Source organism: Bacillus rossius, chromosome 1 (genome assembly GCF_032445375.1).
Source record: "Bacillus rossius redtenbacheri isolate Brsri chromosome 1, Brsri_v3, whole genome shotgun sequence".
Classification (NCBI taxonomy): domain Eukaryota; kingdom Metazoa; phylum Arthropoda; class Insecta; order Phasmatodea; family Bacillidae; genus Bacillus; species Bacillus rossius.
Genome location: NC_086330.1, coordinates 223,099,192 through 223,118,626, shown reverse-complemented (window position 1 = coordinate 223,118,626; position 19,435 = coordinate 223,099,192). Strand labels below are relative to the sequence as shown.

Genomic DNA, 19,435 nt, shown 5'->3' with positions numbered 1-19,435 from the left:
CAAAAAAAAATCATGGTGCCGAGAAAAATGCATAATTTACGGCACACAATTTGTATTAATAAAAATTTGAATGTTAGTTGAAAGCAATAATCAAGGTAAAATACACCTTTGGTGTTACACACGCAGACAACACAAGAAGAGAATTTCACAACAATACATGACATAGACGAATTATGGTGACAACAATAAAATCTAAGTTTTATGGAGAATCACAAGATGCAAAATTTTGCACAGATTAGAAAAGTGGTCAAACTTACAGCAAAATGATTTGCTAACTGCATGCGTAACATGTTATTACATTAAAATGGGCTCAAGCAAGAGTCTACGAAGAAGAGGGATGGAATTTAAAAAAAAATGATTACAGCTATTACAAAAATGTAATAAATAACTTAATAAATTCTGTCCAGGTAACCAAATTTATGTAATTTATCTAACCAACTAATTAACTGTAATCGACGAAAACCTGGAATCGGAGAAGAAATAAATGGACTCAACATTCGAACATAATTTACTGTGTGCAGATAAACTATACTCAATCACAAAGACCACCAGCTGTCATAAGTGAAGGATGCTCATTGCTCACCTGCACCCCTCTTCTCCATCTCCCGGACGACAAAGTCCTTCAGCTCAGCGTACGCCCTCTCCAGGTCATCATTCACGACCACGAGGTCAAAGTTACCTGGAGCTGCACCTGCACAAGGTTTTTTCGTTTGGCCGTAAGTTTTCGCCATACAAACCTTCACAAGTGGCAAGGCAGGAAGTAAACTGTGCACACAACTTTGCATATAAAGACAAGATTCAGATAATCCAGTTTAACAACTCAACATTTACATCTCACAACATAACACACACTTTGTAGTGCCCTAGAGGTAAAGTCCTCTCACCAAAACGACTCAAGTTTCATACCTAGCATGCTCACACACGACATTCTGCAAGTGGGGAGCATGGTGGGGGTTAGTTGTGAGATGATGGGTTTCTCTAGTCTCCTGCGAGATCTCCCTGCTCACCAGCCTCAGGAGGAACTGAAGCCTGATGCGACTCTAAAACCCTACACCCCTTTTCCATCATTGCATACATTGCTAGCATTGTACGTCCACGTGTCACGTGTGCTAGGCTGTGTTAAACAGCGCATTTTCACCTGAGATGCCTGTTTTGGCATACCATACCAACATTGTACGTCTACATGTGAAGTGTGCTAGGCTGTTGTCCCAATACATAAAAAATTTATAATTATATCTTATTTATAAAATTGCAGGAAATGCATGCTGGTTATAATCCACAAATAAAACTCTAAATTATGTAGAATACCTCAGAGATGGAAGTAATAAAACAAAGTAAAATTAATGGCTACCAACTGTTAATCAGGTCAGCAACTTGTGTATCGTAAAACTAGGAGAAGAAATGAACTAATATTGAATAAAAAAACCAGGTATCGCATGGTTTCATACTTTTTAATAGATTAATTTAGGTAAAGTGTTTAAGTTAGTACCATAAAAAATACAATGTATTTTAGTAATTATTAACTATCAATTCTGGCCAGTTATAGTAAATATTAAATTTTAAATTGCACTTAAGGAATTAATTGCTTAATGTCCTAGACTATAATTTTTGTAAGTAAGAGTGTCCGAGATTGATTTTAAAGTGTTCTTAAAGATTATAACAAATCACATTCCTCTGGGACTTATGTAGCTGCTGCGCGCCGGCTGGTGCGAGGGCTTCCTCAGCGGGGCCTCAAGGCAGTGCACAGACCACAGCGGTCAGTAGAGCAGTGGCGCATCTCAGGAGTCCTCGAAGGAGACACGGGAAAGCAGCCCAGAAGGGGAGAAAGCTAAGGCATAAATGATGCTACCATCTCCCATACCGGGAGAACCCCACTGCCAATAACCAAACCAAACACAGCAGTGGTAGTAAACAAGGAAACTAACGAATAAACAGGAGTGGCAAAATGACTAAAACTAACTGGAAATTTCAGCCAACTGCTGCATTTATAAACCCCAATTTTCCCCTTCTACCCGCCCTCCCACAACTCTACCCTTCCATTATAGTCCTGCAAGGACGTGGCCTAATCATGTTCGTGTATTTAGCTCATTTAAGTGTTGTAGTTATGAATGTATGTGAATGGTCATTTTATATAAAGTAAATATTTAACAGCTCAACAGTAGGTACGTAAATTTAATTAATGAATGTAAAAGACAGCCTCAACATTTATTTAGGCTTTGAATGAGTAGGTAAAGGTATTTTAACGAATGCTGAGGAAACATTGCTCGAACTATACTTGTGGTGAGCGTCGTAGGAAATATTTGAGTGCGTTCCAGAAGACAAACTAAGTGGAATGCTAGTTTAATTAATATTGATCAAGCAGTGTGTGTGTGGCCTGATAAATGGCAATACTGTCAACCGAGAGAGAAAACAATTGCCAGTTGCGTGGACGTGTACTCTGCGCATGAATTGCCGAAGGAAGTAGAATGTGGTGTGCACCACAGTGAACATGCGAGGAGCGAGACTTCGAAGCAAGGGTGTGGTTCTCCCACAATTTGATTAATGGTAGCCGCGAATTTGGGTGACGTTTGTGACTGAAGGCTAGCTGTGTTAGATTATGGCCTTTGGTGTATTCTACCAGCTTCGAAACGCATGCCAAACGTATGTGTTGTCCATTCCAGCACAAGAAATCTTTAAGTTGAAATTCTACAATTTTATAGTGACTCGAGTCAAATTCATCCAGGAATCAAAGGACTACAGTGCTGCAGGTGGGACATAGATTGCAATCCCAGTTATGGCAATGGTTTGCAAGGAATGTATCATCGGAACTTTAACATAAATTGCAATTTGAAATCGGTATCGTAATAGACGGCCAATTGATCTGGTTATCAGACAGAGTGGGCATTTGACACTTTTAAATAACTTTCAATTGGAGAACTTGGTTATATCTATGACATTTTGCAAGCAGCATACAGTAATATGACAAGCTAACTGAAGAAATGTAAACCAAACAAAATCTGTGAATTTTTAGCTTGGAGAGTCCTGATGGTTAATTCAGGGTATTTCTCAAGCAAGTTTAGGTAACAGGTCTAATGAAATTATTAGTTAAGTTTACGCACCTTGTGGGTAATTTAATGAAGTTAACAGTTTGCTGAAGCAGTTGTCTGTTGACCTATCATTATTTTTGCTGATGGTACAAAATAACAGGAATATTTTATTTTGCATGTATATTGATTTTAAATCAGTATTGGGTAGTTATTTCTTTGTTATACTTTTTTTCATTAATAATATTTTGTGGTCGTTTTTCATGAAGAACTTTGTAAGCATTCAGACTGTTTACAGTTCTTATCTTTTTTATTTATTATTGTTATAAACAATTTGAATCATTTTGTGATTAAATCATATTTAATTTAATTATTTGTTTGTTAGGAGGACAACCATTTGACAGTCATAAAACACAACACTACCTCTTATAATACCTATTTAGTTTCAGGTCCTTCTGAATTATTATTTCTTGGGGTTTTCAGTGGCGAAGGGTGAGTTTTCCACAAGGGGAAGCTACAATTGGCGTAGGAACATCCGTCCCATTCATAAAGTGGGTGGTCCGGGGGTCCTCTCCCGAGAAAAAATGAATTTATAGTGGCAAATTGGTGCCATTTAAGTGGTTTTAGTGCCTAAACATATAATATACACCTGGTAGACATATTAACATTTTTATGGTATAATTTGTTTGAGTGAAGAATTTAACAAAGATACCTTTATCAAACCCGAAGACTTATCCAGTCAATATCTGTATTATTTTTATACCGGGAGAATTATAACATGCATTACAATTCTCATTGACAGAAAATATCATTTACATTAGAATACTAATTAAATCTTTAATATAACTAATTATAGCATTCCAGTAATATTTATGACAACACATTAGATTTTTTAAAATGCATAAGTGTATCTACACAAACAGTAAATAACAATTTATAATTACCATTTTTAATGATTTTCACAATCTCACCTATGATGCGCAACGTCCCAGCTGTTTAGATCACTACGCCTCAAAGCAGTTTACACTCTTCGCGGGTACTTGCCTTATAGGTTAATATAGGCCTTCTGTATATATTTTATACAACAAACAACAAAGCTACCCTAACTTTTGTACACAAAATTCATTCTTCTCTCCTTTTTTCTCACAAATCCCGCCGTGACAAATTCATAAAAATCAACTGTCAGTTTTATATTTGACAAAAGTTTTGTTCTCTATAGAGAAAAGTACGAGACCAGATAGTCTGTTTTGCTCCATTGTGTTTCGTAAGTTTTTATTCGTTTTAATGTAGAAAATGAACGCTCTACAGATGATGATGTAAACGGTATTGTTGACACCAACACACACAATTAATGGAACTGTGGAAGAGCATCTTGTAAATCATTGTCATGAATGTATTTTAGAAAATTTTGAACACTTTTGGTTTTCATAGAATCTCGACTATACACAACTTTGAGTTCAGACCGTAGCTTATCAAGTTCAAAATAACTGCCATAATATTCGATTAGGGACTTAAACTGGGTATCAGGAAATTTCTGTGAAAACTGCTGGACTTTTGGAGCATTTACAAGTTCTAAAAATTTTAATTTATTGATGTTTTCGAAACGAGTTTCGATTTATGTGATAATATTGTCTAATATTTCGGCATGTAGCCTCGAATAATCTCGCGTTGGGTCTTCTACTTCTTTGTGTTTCCGACGTTTATTTTCTAGTTCTAGGCCGAATTTTAGCGTGTAACAGAAAACACTTTCAATATCATTTCTGAGTTGACAGAGAAATGCTTTCGTTTCTTGTATTTCCTGAATACAGAAACTGATGTCGAGTTGGTTGGTCTGCAGTATATTATACAGGTGTCCAGTGCTGTCAAAAATCTTAGAAAATAGAACTAGGAAAAGCACATTTTCAAAAGTTTCTAGAAAACTGATGAAACCTTTTTTTGAAGAAATAGTGTCACTAGCCCATTCTTGTGGATATTCTGTTATCGTGGTAAACATTTCCAAAAGGGAATCTCGATTACTAAATGCAGTGTTAACAAGTCTATCATTATAATTCCATCTTGTTGGTGCAACACCTGGCAGCAGTTTCCCAACTATCTTATCTAGCAACGCTACCCGCTTAGTATAGTGCGAAAAAAAAGCAGAAAGTCCAGATAGGGTGCTGAAGAACACTCTACACTTGCTAATGTTATTTACAGACTGCGTTGAGACAAGGTTAAAAACGTGTGCTGCGCAATGTGCAAACAAAGCACTCGGGAATTGGTCACGTACCAGTTTCTGTACGGGATTTAAATTTCCTGCCATAACTGCAGCTCCATCATAAGTGAGACAAGTTTTCTCCCACAGTTAGCTAATGCAACTACGTTAATTGCATGGCCGGCTATGGCTCTCGCTGACCTAATAAGCTAACATCCATAAAATCGCTCGTTTATCTCTCCATCACTACTTACAAGTCTAAAAACAATGGACAACTGAGAAAGTTTAGCACAGTCCGATGCCTCGTCGAGTAAAATTGACACAAAAACAGATTTTTCAATTTCATTTTTAATTTCAGCCAACAAAACATTCTGAATGGATTCTATTACATCGTTTTGAATGTTGCATGACATACCAGAAAATACTGTGGACGTCTCGAGATGCTGCGATAATACTGGATCATAAGTCGCAATTAAAGCAAGTAATTCACCATAATTACCACGGTTTTCCGATTATTTTGTTTCGTCATGACCACGGAATGGCAATTCCTGCATACCTAAGAAACAAACAACATCTATTAAACGCTTAAAAATTTCTCTGTTTCTTTTAACTTGTTCGTTATGTCGTTGTGTGCTTAATTGTTTGTCTCTATCTAAACCAAGATCGACTCTGTGTTTCCCAAATTCTTTAAGAGACAAAAACGAGTTTATGTGAACTTCAGAAGGTTCGTGATTTTAACAGCATTACAAATATTGTTGAGGTCACAATACCCAGTAGAAGTCCATGTGTTAACGTCTTTTGAAAACAACAAACATCGCCAGCAAAACAGTTTGTTTAGGCTGTTGCATCCCGCTAACCACAAATGTTTTTGATAGATTTTTTTTTTTTTTTGGAAATGACGCACAAAACTGCCTTTCTTACGTGTTGGCGTAATAGTAACTTCTGGTGTCGTCCTACCTTCTTTAATAATGTCACATCTATCCTGAAAAGTGTAGGCACTGCAGGAAAAATTATTCGCTCGTAATCCACACACACCACACTTACATCCACGTTTTTCTGTTTCATCATTCATTTTATTTTCTCGGTTCTTAGTCTCAAAATTATCTTTATTATTTCGGTGATCAGCGTATACTGTAAAGCCTACATTGCTAACGAATATGGAATAGTTTCTAATTACCAAAACTAAAATTAATAAAATCAATAGGTACGAGTTATATGTAATAGCGTTATCTCGCACGCAAACAAACGTACCGATTTCGTGTAACACTGTATTCTCCTATTCTGTGGATGTTAGACAACCCTGGTACTGACCTACAAAAACTGGCACTTCAGTCAAAATACTGGTTCACATGACAAAAATTGTCACAGTTAACGCATATTTTTAAAACTAACTGTGAAACTAACTTAAGTCTAAAACTGGCTTTATTGTTAATGTTTTCTATAATACCTAGTAAAAATTAAATATTGGTATTTTTCGTACCAGCACAAAATAAATTATCTTCATATGTGATCAGAAACTCTGTTACTGGTACGTGTACCAAGAAACTGGCACGTCAATCATTCCTGAAACGCCACCTCGCCACCTGCCGTGCCGAACTGCAGCGGACATAGCCGAAGCAGTCGGCGGAAGAATTCCACCGTCTGCTTCGGCCATGTTCGCTTCAGTTCGGTAAGAAATCGTTACCTTCGTAGCTTCCTAACCTGGCACACGTCCTGGAACCAATGTGCATTTTAATGGCTATTTGGGGCAATCCGTCCAAGTCAATAGAAGACAAAATAAAAGCCACCATGGGCTTCGTGACAGCATTAGCGGCCAGCTTTAATGCCGCACATCCTTAATTTAGGTTTTGCCATTAATCTTACCCCCGTAGACAGTAGATTAAGTACCCTCCTTTACTGGAATGCACGAGGAATTAGAAATAAAATAATCGAATTTACCGATCATTTAATTCAACATAATATTAGAATCGCGGCGATAAACGAAACACACTTAATTCCAACAGATCGTCAAACTATCTTCAATTACACTATTTATAGGCGCGACCGCGATACCAGAAGTGGAGGGGTTGCCCTACTAATCCACAGAAGTATACAAAATAGTGAATTTCATTTACCTGAATTTAATAAATTAGAAGCTGTTGCAATTACTTTTAAAGTCAATAAACAACAAATAGTGCTTATTTCGATGTATGCACCACCGGGCAGGCAACTAACTGAAAACGAGCTGGACATCTTATATGGCTCAGCTCCCACATTCCTAGCAGTCGGCGATATTAATGCCAAGCATAAAGACTGGAACTGTCGGAGCAATACAGCCAATGGCCTACTGCTGCAAAGACACGAGTCTAATAAAAATTGTCAAGTACATGCTCCCTCAGAGCCCACGCACGATAGCGGAGTACTAAGGCACAACCCCGATATTTCAGATATTGCATTAAATAAGAGAGTTCAAACGGGATTCGAACTCAAGAGCATGGGCGTACCCAAGGGGGGGGGGGGGGGGGGGTTTAGGGGTTGAAACCTCCCCCCCCCCCCCCCCCGAAATATGTTAATTTTTTTCAGGCATGTCGCAAACAAAAATGGAAATAAAATCGGTTGTATGCATGATTTACTACATCTATTTTTAGTTTTGATAGATCGAGACATCATGTGTACAGAACACGTCGAGAGAATCAATATTCCTCGACTCCTTATCTAATATGTAGTTTATAGTTCCTCCCTCACTGGGTAGGTAGCGTTAAGTATTGAGATTTGTGCATACTGCTTGGACACAGGTTGGCGGATGGCGTTGTTTCTGTGTTGTGTAGTGTTAACGTAAACGAATTGATGCCAAAGAGGGTCTACTCCCACGAGGTTTTCATGTCATTTAATACAATATTTAATATTATTGTGAGTAACTTGTGAATTTTTCAGTTGTGGTGTTTAGTAAAAATAAATAGTCTTTCTGCATACTTCCTTCATAAACTGGGGGCAATGTCGGTTCATACTTAAAATATTTTAATTGTGTAATAATGTTTTAGAGTGTAGACTTTCTGGTTAGTGGTTACATGGTCATTATCAAAACTATTTCAAAATTATTTCTGCATTTAACCGTATGTAACCAAAAACAATTATTATTAAAATGTATTCACTTATGGCGCCAGCTAATACTTGCTATAAAAATGTTTAGGATGGAACGTTACTGCATTGGATGTGATTCGATTGGTTTGCGTACCTATTTCATTTCTCTTTGCTGCGTTTTTTGGTTGTGATTGTTTGATTTTTGAGATTTAACTTTCCAACACAATATATAAGAGAACAATATACAGTAAAGCATCAATATAGAAAACTTCAGTACAAAGAATACTTCACTATTAAGAACAAACCATTTGGTGGTTTTGAAAATAAATCAATAGGATTTATTAAGGAATTTTATAATTTTTATTTTTTTTATAAAGACCTTCAATGCACAGAAAAGTTCTAGTTTTGGTCCTTTGGAGTTTGTAATAATGAAGCCGTGCTGCAAACTTCTTATATAAAATTTAATTTTTAAAGTATGTAACTTTTGTGTAGCTATTTCATGTTTCTCAGACTGTGTCTTATCAGTTAATGCATGTGTGTCTTTTTTGTAGACTTTAAAAAATTTCAATATAAAGAAATTTACTTTAAAAAACTAGCCAAATTTGGGTATGTTTGTGTAACTATTTATTTAAGTTTAACTGTATACTGTTGCAAAATGCAAAGCTTTTATTTTAAAAATTTAAGAATACACGAAATAGCTAGTTTTTCATTCTTTGTTTTTTATAAGTTACAAACATAGGTGTCATTTTATTTGGTGTCAAAATTATATTCAATTTCACATGTTAATGTTATAGTTGTATCGTATACCTTTGCTATTTTGTCCATCTGTTAGATGCTATTCTTTCATTTATCATTACTAAAATGTTTAAGTTTTAATTTGAAATGCAGAATTTTCTATATCCTAAATTGAGTGAGGTGGCACAATGGTTGGCAATAAACATATGTCTTAAGACAATAATAATTTATGCAAACTCAGAAAATGAAAGGAAACATAACTAAAAGGCTAAAAAGGCACTGAAAGAAAGGTTAAATTTTTCTTTAATATGTGGTGTATATTTTTTATTACAGAAAATGAAACGTTCCAGTAAAAAACAGTCATCACTGACTACCTTCGTTGTAAAAAAAAAATCAAAACACTAAATGATGAGGGTGGGGGAAAAAAAACTGCAGAATCAAATACACAGATGCAAATTGAAAATGTCAAAAGCCCTACTGATTCAGGTTCAAATTCGGGTCAGAACACGTTAAACATATGCAACAGTCAGTGGGACATTGGACATTTCATCGGAAGAAACAATTTGGAGGATTTATCGAAAGAAAATCTCTTGAAGTGTCCATGGACTCCTCCTAAAGACTACTGCTTCCCTGTACAAACAAAAAGAAATTTGCATTTTCAAATCTCATGGTTTTCTAAGTTTCCTTGGTTGACATACACGCAGCACTTACAAGGAGCCCTTTGTCGACATTGTGTTTTGTTCGCCCAAGAAGCAGCAGGGAAAGGAAGTCACCAGCAACTCAGATCCCTTGTGACAAAAGCGTACACAAATTGAAAAAATGCACTGGAGTGTTTTTCAGAACATGCAAACACTTCTTATCACAAAAAATTCAGTGAATTCGCGGAAAACTTCCTGAAGGTAGCACAAGGGCAACAACAGCCCATACTTAATCAAATCAGCAAGGAGCATGCCCGACAAGATGAAGAAAACAGAGTAATTCTTGGTTATATATTTAAGAGAGCTAAAAAAAAATGAAATCAGGGTTGAGAGCAAGGCAAAGTGGTAAGCTAAAATCATACATAAATTGTGTATTGTAAATGAAACCAAATTTTAAAATAACTCTTCATATACCTAAAACAGTTTTCGTACGATAAAAAAAAACCTTTTGTTCTTGAGTTAATTGACTGTATTATTAATCATAATTGTGACCAGTTCACATAAAATACTATTACATAATCAGGAACTACAAATATGCAGGTGAGTTTTCATTTAACAAATTATGGGAAACCCCAACCCCCCCCCCCCCCCCTGAAAAAAATTTCTGGGTACGCCCATGACTCAGAGTCTTTCACGAAATGTCGTCTAACCACTTTCCAGTACATCTATTCGATCACATGGACACTGACATCAGTCCTCCGAGAAAAATTAAAGACTACAAGAAAGCCGACTGGAGAGGCTTTCAGACGTATTTAGTAGATAATTTGCCTGCAGCCGATGGTGCCAACTTCGAAACGAAAGATAACATTGAATCAGCAGTCACTGAACTTACAGTTAAAATTAAAACTGCAATTAACTCGTGCATCCTAGAAAAGGTGGTTAGATATAAGCAAGATGAACTGCCGGTGTATATTAGGGATTTAATTTCTCAGAAAAAATAGATTAAGGCGCGATTATACTCGACGTAGGCAGCGCGACATTAAAGCGCGAATTAATGAACTACAGAAAATAATTTCCGATGAAATAACTCTAGGGAGGAGCAGCCAATGGGAGACGAAAGTCTCTCAGCTACAGGTGCAAGATGGTAGCACCTGGAGTATGACAAAGCGGTTCCTCCATAAGATAGGTAAAATACCTCCGCTACAAACTCGCACTGGGTTCACTTTTACACCGACAGACAAGGCACAAGCCTTCGCGAATACCCTTGAATTAGCCTTTCAACCTAATATCGAACCCTGTGATCCGCAATTTAATGCCGGAATATACAGAGAACTTACAATTAAACTTAATCAGCCTTTAACTTCAAAACCTTACTTAACTCAATCTCAGGAAGTTAAACAGGCTATCAGGCGAATGAAACCACGTAAGGCACCGGGAAACGATGGCATTCAGGCAGTAGTCCTTAAGAAACTGCCCGACGAAATTTTGGAATACCTAGCTCAATTAATAAATGGAATACTTAAACAACATTATTGTCCATCGCAGTAGAAAGAAGCGAATGTGATAGTTTTTCATAAATCCGGAAAAGATAGGACACTGCCCCAAAATTATAGGCCCATTAGTCTGCTGAGTACATTGTCAAAAGTAGCCGAATACATAATTCTGCAGCGACTAAATGCTCACATTAAAGAAAATAACGTACTGCCGGACGAACAATTTGGTTTTCGCAGCGCGCAATCAAAAACGCAACTGGTCCGTATGACAGAACAAATAATAACTGCGTTCAATCAGAAATAGCAATAATCTAGCAGCATTTTTGGACATATAAAAAGCCTTTGATAGAGTACTTCATGCAGGCTTAATTTATAAATTATATAAAACTGGCTTCCCCGATTGTTATAGTAAATTACTGGCCTCGTATTTAGAAAATCGATCGTTTAGAGTCACGACAGAGGGAGTACAGTCCGATTTAAAAATAAATAAAGCAGGAGTACTACAAGGCAGCAATTTGGGGCCGGTTTTATTCAATATTTATATCCATGATATGCCTAAGCCCGCACACCGATCAGTCCAGTTTGGCTGATACGCGGACGATACGGTATTGTTTAGCAGATCTTGCATTCTAGAACTCGCAGCAGACAGATTGCAAACCGCGTTAAATTCAATAGAACAGTGGTGCACAAAATGGCGAATTAAGGTAAACCCTACTAAATCAGAAGCTATAGTTTTTACGCGTAAACATCTCCCGCCACTCGAAGATATGCCACGACTAACACTTTTCAATGAGCAAATTCCTCACAAAAAAGTGGTTAAATATTTAGGCGTGCACATGAATAGAAAACTACTATGGCGCGATCACATACAGGCGAAAAGAAAAACAGCTTTCACTAGGCTCATGGCCCTCTACCCCGTCATGAGCAGACGATTAGGTAGCTCTGTTAAAAACGGAATGATAATTTATAACGCGCTAATAAAACCAATATTCACGTACACAGCGCCGGTGTGGGCAACAGCAGCGGAATCTCACTTAATCAAGCTACAGAGAATTCAGAATAAGAGTATTCGTATTGCGACAGATGCGCCTGTGTATTGCCCCGTAAGGGCCATGCACAGAGAGCTCAAACTCGAAATTTTAAAACATTATTATTTCCGAACTGCGCAAAAATTCTATGATAAATGTGCCATAAGCAGAAACCCATATATTTCATCACAGGGCGAACAAGATCCAGAGTTGCAAGGAAAATATAAAATGCCAAATTCAATCTTGGCTCACAGACCTCCGTAGTGTGCTGTGGCTGGCTGAGCGATCGGCCAATACGCGACGCAGTTTTTTTTAGTATAATTATTCTCCCGCGAGTTGGAACTTAATATTATAGACACCATTAAAATGAAATAATTTGCTAATTCAAAATGGTCCGAAGCACGCAGGTGTAGGTTTGGCTCCCGGGAGTTCACTGACTGTTGTGTTAGGGCTGACTCCCTATGTATAATGGGCATGGCCGGCCTGGCAGGCTTCACCTCCAGTGCCGGTTGTGTTTCTGAAAAACATGGGATTTTGAATTGCAAGCTTGCAACAAATACCAAAATGCGAATAGGTCTTGACTTAATTCACCTGTAACTTTATACGCCGACAGTTCCTCTATATTTAACTAGTAGTATAGTAGTAGATATTAGAGATTTGTAAATTAGTAATAAGTTCTAGCTACTAAGTAAGAGTCGTCAAAAATATATATTTCTAAAATAATAATAAAAAAATTAAAAAAGAAACAAAATTAAAAAAAAAAAATTTATAGTATTATTTTAGTTTTATCTTAAGCACTGCACGTCCATCCCTCAGTTGGGTATTTGCATATTTCGTAACGAAATGCCTAGTTTGAAAGTCATTTATCTTTTTTTATGTCTTAGTTTCTTAGTTTTTTTAGGTTTTGACTGGCGGCGGAGTGAGCGGTCAGTGTAACCACTCAGCACCAGGGGCGCTTGCGTCCCTGGTCAAATATTCCAGATACAAATAAAATTCAAAGCGGACCACGAGTCCAAGTGCCCAACCCCCGCATGGTAGACTCTTTTCTACTCTGTTCAACACTTCATCCAGACCATCCTCTGTCTCCTGTAAATTCCTACACGTAATGCATGCCAATTTGCATCCCGCATCCATGTGCCCAGGGTTTTCCCTGTGTCTATGCAGGTTTTACCTGGGCCCAACCTATCTCTAGTTATAGTCTAGATTTAAGAGTGAGGGGAGTTAGTCATGGCGCCAATCGCTGCCATGGCTGGCCAATCCCCTCCTAGCACATGATGCATGCGACCCTCTCCCTGCATGGCTAATCCCAGCATGACTAGGCGTATAGGCTTCGGCCTGAGACGCACCTAGGTCCCTCCCTAACCCGGACCCCTCCAAAATACACTTAGTTTTAGTTAGGTTAGGAAAAAAAATCGTAGCTTCTACCACGTATTTTTACAGCCAATCCGCTCCTCGAACCTTTGTACCATGCCACCCCCCTTCCGAAAGAAAACTACTGGGGCAGCCTTCCTGCTGAAAGCTGTCCTACCAGCGCTTCTAAACCTAGCAACGCTTCTAAAACAGCATGTTTTGTGTGTCAACGAGTTATTTTCTTATAGCGCACAGCAATGGGTCCCAAGAAGATAGTGTAAAAAATACATACACCTAACTGCACGAGCCAAAGTAAAATATTATTCTGAATAAAATATTTATTTAAAAAATACAATGTATGGAAACTGCTTGCCTTGCTTGCCCTGACGAGACGCCCCTGAGAGTTTTATTCATTTCGCCATTGCTTTGCGAGCACACACACACATTGGTATTTATTCATCTTTTTTTTTTCACCTTTTCAACTACCTTGCCATTGAGGAATGACTGGGAAACCCTTACAGCTCTTTGGTTGCTGTGAGCAGCCAAATTCAACACCATAATTTTTTTAGAATAAAGAAATATGAAAGAAGCTTTTGATATTGCTGGGGGAAGACGTTGCTCGAACTGGGGCTTACCAATTCCTTGGTTGCCCGCTCGGGTTGGCGAAGATGCGCGTCACCCGCGATTTAATTAGCTAGATATCCATCTTCTGAAAGTCTTTAAATAGTATTTTCTAACATTGTACGTCGGAAATAGGGCGTTACGACGCCTTTGAGAAATAATTATGAATTGCATATAGCGTAGTGACCCCAATATATTCCTAAATATACACCGATGAAAGAAAAAAAATTATATTTTTATAGTCACTAACACAGCCATTTTTTATTTACTGATCTATACCATATTAAGATTCTTGGTGAATATAACTGTGCTTAAGGTTTACATTTAGAAAAAGTTTGCAGTTATTGATAACTATGTATTTTTCCCCATTTCTCTTCTAAATCCATGCAGTCGTTCTGTAATTGTAACTCTGCTAGATAAATACTGGTTAATATATTACTATTTTGTGACCATTGTTCCAGGGAATTTGGGTTTTTTGAGAATGAATTTAGTTAGCTCATGAAAAAAGTTGTGGAAATTACACGAGACACAACTATCGACAGAGAGATCAGGTTGTAAGCAGCTGCTAGTTAAACAGAGTGTTAACTTAAAGTTTGGCCACAAATCTACGCCAATCTGCTAGGAGACTGAGATGTGTAGGAGATGCTGAGATAACTGCTTGATTATTATGAATTACATTTGTTTTTTAAATTTTTTCATTCATTTAAATATTTCGCAAATGTGAGTTGGTTATATAAGTTAAGTAAAGAGGACCTAATAGCGAATTTAACTGCTGCCAATCTTGAGTACGACATGAGGATGGTATTGATTAAAAAATATTTTTATTCACGTAGCTAAAAATTAATTTGCCACAACACGAGGAATGTAAACAAAGTTCTGAAATGAGTGATTTCCAAAGGAAATATTTGGGAGACACTCTGCAGGGGTAAATTAATTTTGCATTATTTTAGTGAAAACCCTGTTATGTATACCACTGATGTAGGCTATGTATGGGAATTTATACGGGTGTGAAAAACTTAAGAGTTTTTCTTTTTTTGAATAAGATTTTGATATGATTCAGCTGATTATTGGGAAGAAAGTATTAAGTTGTGAGTTTGCATGATATTACTTGGCAAGAATTAAAGACAATTGTAGAGTATTTTTTTTGTGCGAGACGAGTTGAAGAGATGTTCACAGCATACTTTTCGTTTTGAACAGAAGGGGGAGAACACCTCGAATTTTGTACAAAGTATTTTGGAAGAAGTTAAGATTTTGAAATTTAATTTGACTAATTGTGATTTTATTAGGACTATTCTAGAGAATCCGCAAACCAGGGAATATGAAATATTGTTCTTCTGGTGATAAGCATACCGTGGTGGAAGAATTACATTGCTGGACTGTGGAAGTTGTTAATGTCAGCTGTGCTCAGCAGGAATGTTTACCAGGAGAGCGTGAATTTGACGAAGTTGGTCAAAAGTTAAAAGAGGATAGGAAAGGATGGAGGCAGAATAGTGAGGAATCTGTAAGTAGGACCTTTGTTTCGGCAAAGAGGAAAACGATTGCGCGCATAGCGAAAAGAGCTAGTGTATGTTACGAGTACGGAGTGTAAAGAGAAATCTGACGCGGTTTGTGCGAAGAGAGTGCATGTGGTTACATTTTGTGGTAAGGAGGTAAGGAGGGAAGGATGATTGTGGTAGCGTTGTATAATGTTTTAATATTGTATTGCGCAATTATTGTTAGGAGATTTTATTAGGAGATTAGGTAGTATACGTTTATAAGTTTACTAGCGGACCCGACAGACGTTGTCCTACCCGAACGTACTTTTCGTGAGATTGGTGGTACCTATTTCTACGATGTGGATCCACTGAACAATATGTACACCAAATATGGACTGCGAGTAGCAGAGGAATGTGACGCCTTACCAATAACATATAATGCAAATTTGGACGATTTTCATTTTTATTAAATAATAGCAAACAAAGAAAACCTCGAATCATTTCCATGACAGTCATATTTTTATTAATGTAAAAAAATAAAGTATTGAAATAAATATTGATTCTTAATACTAAAAGAAATTAAGTTTTTTTTGTTTATAACTAAATGTGAGTTGATGAACAATGTTTTTCGTCAATCTCTGAGATGTATAAATGAACAAACTTGATGGTTTGCCAACGCGAGAATACGCAACATAGAATTGGCCAAGTGACATATTAATAGTCATTGCGAATGCCAAGCGAATTGGAAATTGCAGGCGTTTGAATGGAATGGGCGAGTCTGAAGGCATCATTGGGCTTTATGGCATGAGAACAACTTCATTTTGAAACTTGCCGTTCAAAATGTTAGCTTCAAAAACATTGCCCATGATTTTTTTAATACCAATCACGTGCCATTGCATAGCTTAGGTGCATTTAAATTCCTAATAAAAATGATCGGTGAACCAATTTTTAATCGCAAGCTATGTGATAACATTCCCGGTAAATCCAGTGAATTAAAGGATTCACAGGATAGTTGACTGCATCGTCAGAATAGACAAAAGTGTCGATCGATTTGAAAGACATCTCATTGCCAGGCAATGACTGTTGTATTATGAAATTAATAGCGTCAACATCGATATTTTTTGCGACCAAAATAGCTTGTTCACATAGCCATGCATGATTAACATAATTAGCGCGCAAATCTGGGAAAATGCTTTCAAACAAAGCATTTTTCGTAGCTACGATGTTACAAAAATTGTTGGCAATTTGATGCATTGTGTATTTCCATGCACCATAATTTTTCAATTGCCAATGTTAAACAATTGTTCGGAGAATGACAGCGCCAATGGATCGTTTTGCAGCTGAAAATGCATATGTATATTAAGGTGTAATGCATTGACATTTCACCATAGGTAAGACTGTTTCAAACATGCGTTAATTTCGTCCGCATATGTAGCGCGTGGAATGACCGGCAAAGTCTGTCTAAAATCACCGGACAGCAGGAGTAGAGCGCCACCGAAAAGTCTGGTATTATGGTTGAGATCTTTCATCATTCTATCGAGAGCTTCAAGTGAATGCTGGTGAGTCATTCATCTCAGATAATAATTTCGCATTTTCGCAAAATTTTAGACAAGTCGGAATGCTTCTTTATGTTGCACATTGCATCTGGATTTATGTGAATGTTCAATGGCAATCAAGAAAATTCGCTGCAATGGCTGATGAAGTAATTGTCAAAGCAATATGATTTTGTGATCGAATGCATGTAAAAATCAGTGAGATGAAAAATGTTTTGCCAGTGCCACCTGGTGTGTCAAAAAAAAAAAGAATCCACCTTATTATGCTGAAATTGGCCAATTAATTCGATCGTATATGTTCTTTCGTTCAGCAGGCACCAGTTTCTCATTATTTGCAACAAAAGTAGTACAAGAGACCGCATAGAACTGTTGTTCGCGCTGAACATCGCTGTTAATGATTTATGTTGCTGTGAAGTTAGGCGATGGCATACAGAAATGAATAAGTGGCATATTCGAAATGAGGATGCAAATACCCTCAATCTTTATTAACACATTGTTATATATTTCCGCAGAAAAATTGATATTAGGATCTTGATCAGCGATCCGAATGTTGTCGCTCATGGAATCCTTTTGTCCCAGAGAACAGAAGCTTGCGACGGAAAACATGGCGTCAACAATATGGCAAATAATTGGCGAATTTGATGACGAGAGAAACTCAGTACTGCATCTGCAAGTGTGAGATCTCAATGGTTGTCAACTTCCTGCAAATGCAATTCGCGACACGCATCGTGGTATGTGTTGTGCAAAATACATTGACTGTTCGCAAGTATTGGAGAGAAGTCGGTGCAGGAACATTAACCAACAACAAACGAAAGAAGAAGCATTCGCGTTGCTTTGGATGGACTGTGTATAATCGGCCTAATGTATATTCCATAAATATGCTACAGTATCCTTCGGCTGGAATACCTCGCTTTCGTGGGGTCCCAATTTTTTGACTGTTTGTTCCACGTGAAAAATTGTGGCACATCAGTATACGTTAATGTCTTTGCGAATCTTCAGAAAATACCTGTTCGGTTGCATAGTTCGAAAAAATCAATTAGTGTGGTTTTAGGTGCAGTAAATGCTCGTTGCAGAGTAGTCTCTTCTGTGAAATAAACACGCTATTTTGTCGTTATCATTTACATTTTGAACAGCAAATACAGCCATATCGCGGAACGTAACGTATTTGCAAATGTATTTGATGGAACTCATCGAACTGCAGAACTCAATGTGTGCTTTGTAGGTTTTGCACAACAATGGCGAATACGGAACCACCAAGAGATTGTCAATGTCAACCGTTCCACTGTTTGATATGCACAATTGGTATAATTGGCCACCATTATATGTGTCTCTACGACGATACAATGGATAACCATCGATATTAGTGATAGTATCGTTTATACACTCTTTGGGAAACGTTTCGTTAATTTCCCATTGTCCATGCATGGCACTGTCATGTTTAGAGCACCGCATGGACAATGAATCATGTTAGCGATAATAATGTCAAACAACTCTTGATCGATATTCCGATCTGGAATTTCTGCTGAAATAGTTTTATCAATTTCTTCTGGTCGTACTTTGTCGACCAAATAAATCAAAATATGTGCATGTGGCAAACCTCATTTTTACCATTTAACAGAATACAGCCAGCAATGTGTTTGGCCGAATACAGAGTGATGTGTAATCAAGTTCATCAACGATTTTAATTTTTGTTTGAAGACATGTGTAGTGATATAATGACAAAGAATTCCTGTTTGACCTGGCAATAATGTAATATTAATTTCATACCAGTTTTGATTGTATGTAAATGTAATGAACAAATTTGGACGGCACCATGCGCGCACTAAAGTCATGGCGTCTTGAATGTTCGCATACATATCAACAATGTATTGATGAAACAGCTGGCATCATCGGAGAATGTTGTCGTCTTCATTGGCACAAATCACCAACCGATATGAGTAGAAGTTCATAGCACTTACTTTCTTGTCGGTTTCTGCACCTGCAAAGTAAAAATATAAATAAGACAAAAATAATAGTACAAAAAATTAAATAATGTGTAGATTATACATGTCGCGGAATGTCTATGTTTCATGTTGAAATTATATCCATATCCTCCTTCCCAAAATATCAATGGATATTCCAAAACGTCGCAAGAACGATGACTTGAATTGACTGCACTATTTTTTCTCTGCGTTGGATCTGTATATCTCGATGTTCATATTGTTATGACTCAACTATAAGATTATCTCAATTCTTGACTATTCTAAGACAGGGTGATAGGAGGCTCAA

The 19,435-nt window shown here is 37.2% G+C and overlaps 1 protein-coding gene across 16 annotated transcripts in view; it reads right to left on the bottom strand.

The window, feature by feature from the left end:
• LOC134527320 (guanylate kinase) overlaps positions 1-19,435 on the bottom strand; it is a 395,696-nt gene that overhangs the window by 156,985 nt on the left and 219,276 nt on the right. For all 16 annotated transcript variants that reach the window (XR_010074161.1, XR_010074158.1, XR_010074157.1 and 13 more), the window contains one exon: positions 584-691. Coding sequence is in view for 10 of the 16 variants with exons in the window: in XM_063359888.1 (XP_063215958.1) it covers positions 584-691 (108 nt within the window). In the remaining 6 variants the exon portion in view is untranslated. The remainder of the gene's footprint in view (positions 1-583; positions 692-19,435) is intronic.